This window comes from Chelmon rostratus, chromosome 5 (assembly GCF_017976325.1).
Source record: "Chelmon rostratus isolate fCheRos1 chromosome 5, fCheRos1.pri, whole genome shotgun sequence".
NCBI classification, from domain to species: Eukaryota; Metazoa; Chordata; class Actinopteri; order Chaetodontiformes; family Chaetodontidae; genus Chelmon; species Chelmon rostratus.
This window is the reverse complement of record NC_055662.1, coordinates 9992549-10000765: the sequence shown is the minus strand read 5'-3', so window position 1 is coordinate 10000765 and position 8217 is coordinate 9992549. Positions and strand designations below refer to the sequence as shown.

The following is an 8217-nucleotide window of genomic DNA, read 5'->3' as shown; positions in this document are numbered from 1 at the left end:
GATATTCATTTATCATCTGTCATCTGAAGAAATCCATTCACTTCATGAAAAACCCTTGAAAACTCTATTTTTATCTGATCTTTGCAAATGTTGTCTTTGACCATCTGTAAAATATAGATTATTTTGCTATATAATGCACACATTTGGCTCTTTCTCTTGTTCATTTCCAAGCATGCATGTTACACTGAAAACAGCTGTGGGATGTATTATCTAATACATTTTGCACCCTCATATACACTCGGTGCATAGCAATCCCATCCCTGTAGTTATGCTTTAAATTTGTACCTTGTAGCTAACTGCACACACATGACAAACAAAATGATGCAGAATAAATTAATCTACAATGCATTTATTTTATCTTGGCATTTCATTCATTGAGGGTATTTCCACAATTATGGCTAATGATTTACTTCTTCTAACAAGAGAATGGAGAAAACAAAAATGACTAGAGGCATGAACCATGGCCAGGTGGTTAGTAATGTGTAGTAATGTGTAGCAGAAGGTACAGATTGCCTGTTGCACACGTACCCCCTGAAGCATGGACACATTATACAGGTACTACCAACCCCTTTCCACACGAAACACAGAGAGGAAATCAGAACATGTAAAGGTGGATCCATTATAAGCACAAATTAAACTTCAAACAAAACCCTTCATATATAAAGGATAGTGGAGTGATAGTGTTTGTATATAAAAATATAATACAGAGCAGCAACACTGCCTGCATACCTGAGTTACAACTGGCTTTCCTGTCTCTCAGCACTCATAGCACTTCAACAGCGTATGTAGGAAACCAGGTCGAAAGAACAAGACATAATTACAAACAATAGACTCCACATGAACTTCATGAACTTCACAATGAACAACTCGACATGTAAATGTTCTCGTCCTTGGCACTTTATCTGTCAGGCAGAACCAAACTTTGATGACAATTATGAAAGAAAGGTTGGGTTACCAGACACTTATCTGTCACTGACAAACAGACTTTTTTATTAATGGCAAAAACAAAAGTAGAACAGTTTGGAGCTAGAGCATATACTGACAAAAACAGAGGAGTCCAAGAGCCGGAGGTTTGCCAGTCCATGAAGCGGATAGTAGTTGTTTGTTTGAGAAGAACAATATGCAGAATTTTTCTTTAAGAGCCACAACCCCCCACCCCACCCCCCAAAAAAAACAAAAGGTTCACAATGTTGTTCTCTTTGAGAACAACTGAAGTCCATATAAATGGTAAACTTGTGGCGGGCATTTGCTCGGTATCATCCTGCAAATAATATGAGTGTTTCCTCCTGTAAAATGTCTGCAGTCTGATAAAACAGTCTATGGTGAAAAAGTGTGTGTGGGGGGATCACCGCAAATCCACCATGGACACAGTGTCGTCGGTGATGGTGACGTGTCCCGCGTGCTGAGAGGGAGAAACAGATTTGAGTTAGGGTCTGCTCATATGGACAGGAAAAGAAGTTACTTACACACACATGCACGCACGCGCATGTTGCGTTTCTGTCATTTCTGGGGACATTACCTAGACTAACATTCATTTCCTGGAGACTTACCTTTACCATAACGATAGCCACTACTTGCCTAACCCTAACCTTAAGTTTTGTCCACATGAGGAAGGCGAGTCCCCATAAAATGACTGACAGACAGACAGACAGACAGACACACACACATTACAATCAAAAATCTCTCTTAATTTCAGTGGTACAATTCTAGCGTGCAGATTTTCTGGAGATCACATTCATTCATCCAGAATTTTCTCGAAACAAAACTGGATCAGGCAAACTCTGCAGAAATTAAATTGGAAACAGGTGAACAATCTTAACATTACCACATGTCTTTCCCACTTGTTTCAAGAAACAAATCCGTGTTTGCACTAATGGTCTCGGAGTAGAGCTTTACTCACTGTAAATAGAGGGGGGTCTTTGCTGTGAGGGTGAAAGCCTTTCTGTTTACATGTGGAGATCTCCTCTGTTCCTCGATCCGTCAACCTGAAGTAGCCGATTCTGGGACAAACACGATCACACACAGTCACACTTTAGCAGAGAGAAAAAACGAAAGCACACTGGCAGTAAACATCCCGTGTTTATAACGACAGGACACCGGCCGTTTTCTCACTCACTCATTGAACTTAGGCGAGCAGACGATGGCAATGGCCTCCGGCAGCATCATCTGGTAGGAGCAGTGTGTGTGGAGGTCGACGCTGGACAGGAAAGCCGTCTGTGTGGGATGAGTCTGGGAAACACAAATGACAGACGTCACTTGAACTGGCTTTCAGTGCACAGACACAATGACAAAAAACAGTATCAGCACTGGCTTGCATCAGCTAGTAAGTTCAAACATAGCCTAGTTTACATGCTACTGACAATTTAAGCATTGCACCAGCTGAAATAGTTCCAACACAGGTTTAAGTTACAAATTAAATCATACACCTATCCCTCAGTAGGTGTAAGGTCCTCTGTAAAATAGCGGTTGGCATGGCGCATCGTTTCGCAGTTGATGTCACTGTTGTTATTTTTGTTGTTATTTTGCACTAGCTGTAGATTAAAGTTGAATAGTTTTCACTGAATCACTTGTCCTAGTTAACGTACCTTTTGTTGTTATTTGGTGATTAATGTTGGCTATTTTTAGTCGTTAGCCTCTTTCCTATTGGGCAGTGGAGTGTTCAAAGATGATTAAGAACAGTGCTTTTCACTGATTGGCTACAGGAAGCAAAAAGGTCACTTCCTGTTTTGTCTCACAATATTTTAGCTAGTTTGGACTTTATTCCAGAGGAGTTCAGATGAACCTCAAAGTAACTAGTTTTAATATCTTTTGTTATGAGGAATTTCTACCCAAACTTAAGACAGAACTTCCATACAGCTGGTGCAACGGGCCGCAGGTGTTCATGACAAATCACCACGAGAGCTTGTTCTTGCCAAACCACATTCTCATTCATGTGTTCTCTTTATATTTTTCTCAGAGTGAATTTTCCCTTTAAGGCGCAGCATTAGCTCGCACTCCTGAGAACAGTGATGCAGCTGCTGTCGTTTCCACACTGTGTAAAGGCGATTACTGGACAGCACTGGCCAGAGTTTACTCACATGTATCCAGCCCAGGGTGATGAGATCGTACTTGTCCTGTATGAGGAAGAGTTCCTCCTCATTTTCTGTGTCACAATAGTCCGGCCCTCCGCACTGCTTTGGTACGATGACGTGAGTCACGGTAAATGCATTTCTGGTCTGGAACAAACACAGAAAGTGTAGCAGTATTATATTCCTTTAAATTATGCACAGCCACCGTCTGCCAAGAAGCTATCCAAGGACTCTGTCTGAGTTAAATTTACAGAGAGCTGACTTGTTGCTGCTGGCAAAAATGCTCAGTCATGCTCATGAAAAAAAAGGGAAAAGCGCTTTAAGTAAACCCGACCAGCAAATGATATAATTCTAACAAAAACCACAGCAGATTTGGGACAGTGGGAGAAGTGTCAGATTATGTTCTACCCCTCTGGGAGGGGAGGTCAGCTGATGTCTCACTTTCACTTAAAAATCTATAAATGTACATTTCACACACATTCATCGAAGGATGATCACAGAATTTTCTTCTTAAACCATCTCAGGTTACGAAATTCAACAATGAAAAATTGGATTTTTGCTCCTGATTTAAAGGTGTGATAAAAAGCATTTATTTAAATCTAATTAATACAAATGTGTGTGCTTCCTGTAACAGATCTGTTCAGAAGGGGGTTCAGCACAACCGCTCTGGTCCAGAGTCTTACCAGTTTGCCACACAGGATGCCGCAAGTTTCTACAGCTCGGCTTGTGTTGGCCTCAGCCAGCCTCAGAAAGCTCCGGCACAGCTCAGCGGGAACAGCCAACTGCTGAAGGGCATCCACCATTGTATCTGCGAAAACCATGTAGAGAGATCAACAAAAGCTGAATGCGAAAGTTAGATTCTTGTGATGTTCTGAAGCAAGGCATGGTGTAAACAGGAAATGAAGTAGGTCAGGGGGAAAGGAATGAGCTCAGGAGAATAAATACTTTAAATCAGGTGTGGGGCAGTATTTAAATCCTCTGCACGCCAGCCCCTCAGGTCTGAGAAAGATTAACTCACTGTTGTTCCCCGGGCTGACCAAAGACCCGGGCTTGAGCGACCGGTCGAAGCTGGGCGGGCCGGTGCCAGGTGTGCTGATGTTTGCAGGAGGGTGATCGTACTGGTAGTTGTTGCCGCCAGACAGGTCCTGTGGGCTCTGTGGGGCGGTGGGGGAGACCAGCGAGGGGCCCTGGATGCCTGGAATGAGGGGCGTGTCAGGGGAGGGTGTGACGGGCGTGGCGAACTCCAGGAGCACGCGCTGGCGTTCTTTCTCCAGCTCCTGGCGGCGGATCATCTCCTCGAAGGCACTGAACTGCTCCTGCTCCCGCTGCCGCCGCTGCATCTCGGCGACGCGCTCCCGCTCTGCGTCCAGCGCTCGCTGCCGGGACTGCTCCCTCGCCAAGGTCTCCTCCTCCGCTTTCTGAGCACACAGCAAACACATCGCACAAAATACGAGTTTGAGGTTCAGCAGAGGGGCTCTTTTTTTGTCTGTAGTTCAAAAACGATGTGACGTGAGATTTCTGGTCTTCAGATCTTTGGCGATGACGTTGTCTTCTACAGCAGCAGTTTGGTTGGAGAATAATCTTTGTGAAGTGTAAACTGATTTCGTCAGTAACTAGAACAAAAAGTGACTATTCAAGGTCAATGTCACTGTTTTGCCACCACTTATTCTGTTAATGAACAAATGACTCCTTTTATAAGAACCATGGTATGCAGCTGCTGTATTCCTGATTAATGTTTCACCCATTTAGGGTTTATACCCCGTGTTTATTACCTTTGTAAAATCAGTGTATGATGCTTGTTATTTGCAAATGTTTAAATAAAATATTTTTCTTCTAAATATGTTTCTATAAGTGGCAAAACGAATTTATTTAAATAAATTTAAGATCAACAATCAATGAAGCTGTGGCAGGAGATGGCAGACCGTTTACCTTTTTGACGAGATACTGTGCATACTCTTGGTCAAATCTCCTCAAAAGAGCTTTTTTCAGAATCTCTGCTTGAGGAAAGGCCACATCCTTCAGTTTCTGAAGAAGAAAGCAAAACATTAAGCTTAAACATTTTCTCTAATTCACTTAAAGTTTGTTATATAGGGCATTACAAACACTGTATGCATACTTTTAGTGTGTCTTTCTTCTCAGGAATGTTTGCGGTCTTGTAATCCCGATGCTTGGGAAGTTTTTCTATAAAGAGCCTTGGTGAGAAGAAAAAAATGTTGTTATTAACTGATGAACTTTTTGCCGACCTCTTCACTAGAGGACTAAACCAATTACAATGAAGGACAAATTAATAAGCACCTTAATAAATGCAACAATACAATCGAGCAAATAAAGCTCATTACAAAAAGCTCAACAGCTCAGTCAGTCCGGCCCATGGCCAGAAACACTTACGTGATATATTTATTGTAAAGGACAAAGGCGTGCTCAATGTTGCCTTCCTCTGTGTAGATGTTAGCCATGCGGATCATCTCCATGCCAGAGCGGAAGTAGCGGCGCGGGGGCACATCATCATTAACCTCCACTGAGCTTCCCTTCTTGGTCAGGGCGCGGACTCGCTCCTCCGGCTGCAGACTGACGTCAGTGTGGTCCGCCATCATGACAGCTCAACCTGGAACACTGGGAAGACAAGCTGAAGTTTTAACACTGTATTTAGTGGAATCTGCTATTTAACACTGTGGTGATAAACCTGAAGCAAACCATGTACTCTGTAAACACTGTGTGTGTGTTTACAACACTGGTCTGACAGACACTTTTTCTTCCATTTCCAGTATTTTTGTAATTTCTCTGTGAGGCTATCATGGTTCCTTAGAATAATAATAGCTTGTGTTTCCTCTGTTGTGAACTAACATTTTCCTTCCATCGTGACTGCTGAGCTTCTTCCACTCATGACCAAAACCTTAGCATGTAAGAATGCATAAAGCACTCCAGTCCCCAGGAGACTTGAGCTAATTATTAGAAGCTGATAGTCGAATTCTTTAAAAACGCAACACAATCTAGGGTGTTTCCAGTTGAACTTTAAACAAAAATGTATTCATTATGAATTCACAATTACATAATCTAAAGAAATATCAACTTAATAAGGATATGATGTGAAGAGATGAAGACTTGATTATTAATTCTCAAGCATGCATGTGTGCTGTTAGTAAATCAATTCAGTAAGTGTTCAAGGCCACACAATATCCTGCATAAACTAGCAAAAAGAGGCAGTGTCTCCCTCCTCACACCCTGTATTGAGGCCATAACTCAGTCTGAAAATCACTGGCTGAGTATATTTAGAAAAAAGCAATGACTCTGCTGGGAGGGTTCATTTTGTATGACTTGAGGTTTTCTGCTCCTTATTGATCAAATGAAGACAGATGTGAGAACGCTTCATCAGCATGCTGACTAATAGTCAGGTGGCTTGTATTGATTCTGCCATGATGGCTTCTTGGCTAGCTGCCTCAGGCCACAGGAACACAGTACGTCAAGAGACGACCAAGCATTAACGTTTAAGCTGAACAGGAGGTGTGGCTCTGATAAGGGGAGAGAGGTGAAGGCAGAGGTGACGGGTTTCTTCTTTCTTTGTATTTTTAAATAAGTTATTTTCACTTTTATTCAACTGTATTTAGTTTAAACAACTGTACCATCAGTACAGCCAACAAATAGGCAGAAACTGAACATTTATGGCTCTATACACAGGAAAGAAATAAGTAATGTTTTGTAAAATTAAATTTGGCACTGCTATTTTTTGTTCATAACATTTTTCCCCATTAAAACATGGAAAAGGTTATACTGAGATGGTACAACAAGGATCAAGATTTTTGATACAAAACATTCAAACAACTTTAGGACATGATGCATTGATACATTATATAATGTAGTTCGAATTAACTCACTATGACAGGCTACAACATTTAAATGCTCCGTATACATTAATGCATGTGTCATAATAATCTAATAAACAATAGTATGCTCTCTAAAAGGAATCACTGGGCATAATGAGTACTTTTGATACTTTAAATACATGTCGTTGATATTTTTTCTGTTGGTTAACTATAGTAAAATTGAAAATGCAGGACTTTTAATCGTGGCAGAGTATTTTTACCATCGCTGCTTATGAGTGAAAGAGCGAATAATAAGTGTAATCAATCAGAGTTTATCACCATACTTACTGTATGTTTACAATCTGACAGACGCAGTCAGACCACAAAATTTCGTCTCAAAATTACGTCGAAAACCAACGAACCCTTACCTTACTGTCACCTAGTAAGGGTGGACAAAATGCGAAATAGTGGGCCCTTTTTGGTTCAAGTAGTGACTGACAACGTTACTTTCACCTCATTTAGAAAGTCTTTCGTAATGTAGTCAACTGGCATGCTCTGGGTGTCATAAAAATGTGCTTTTCCCCCCCACGGACTCTTGATATCTCGCTCGCCCTGTCACTTAAGTGATCAATGTCTACCAGCGACGTCGCGTTAGCCGCGCTAACTTAGCTAACATAGCAAAGCCTGGGCTCTTTACAGCACGAGTTTAAATGATTAAGCGACTGGCAACCAATCGGGGCACGTCATCTTCATTCTTACCTGATCGAGCTGTAAGCTGAAGTTCCCCAAGGCCTACATACAGCTAGATCAAAATCCGATCAAATGACAGTCCTAACTCAGAGTGCTTCAGTGGGCAGCTCCTACAACATCTGTACACTTCCGCAATCAAAGCAACTTCCGCCCGACTAATCATCACGCCTGCGCAAAAGGATATTGCGATGATGTCAATTACACATTTTTAATAGCGTCAATAAACATCAGTAATGACATAGTTTGCAGGGGAGGGGGGTGTATTTTCTTGTTCGAGTAAGTGTAACATGCATATCAATATCTCATTCGTAAAATAATATGCTTGTTTATTTTGGATAGTAGAATGCGACGTTTGATTGATAAGAAAACAAAACCTACGTAGGTACAACTGCACAAATCGAGACCTCTGCTAAGGCAGGCTACCTTTAGTAGTGTAAGTGGCTCGTTGGTCTAGGGGTATGATTCTCGCTTTGGGTGCGAGAGGTCCCGGGTTCAAATCCCGGACGAGCCCACTATTTGGTTCATGTGAATACAACCTTGATACCATACAAAATGAACTCCATGTTCAACCTCTGTTTGTTCTCCATACATGTTCTGCT

General features: G+C 41.7%; 1 protein-coding gene and 1 non-coding gene across 2 annotated transcripts; one reads left to right on the top strand and one right to left on the bottom strand.

The window, feature by feature from the left end:
- Positions 1–337: 337 nt before the first annotated feature.
- Positions 338–7744, bottom strand: LOC121606154 (STAM-binding protein-like A). Its single transcript, XM_041936342.1, has 10 exons — positions 7628–7744; positions 5457–5681; positions 5185–5260; positions 4998–5093; positions 4087–4486; positions 3752–3876; positions 3078–3215; positions 2117–2229; positions 1901–2000; positions 338–1402 (listed from the first exon to the last, which is right to left on the bottom strand). The coding sequence occupies exons 2-10, from the start codon at positions 5660–5662 to the stop codon at positions 1346–1348; spliced, it is 1311 nt and encodes a 436-aa protein (XP_041792276.1). The 5' UTR covers positions 5663–5681; positions 7628–7744; the 3' UTR covers positions 338–1345.
- Positions 7745–8057: 313 nt separating this feature from the next.
- Positions 8058–8129, top strand: trnap-ugg. The gene has a single exon. It is a non-coding gene; the product is annotated as a tRNA-Pro (tRNA).
- Positions 8130–8217: the final 88 nt, after the last annotated feature.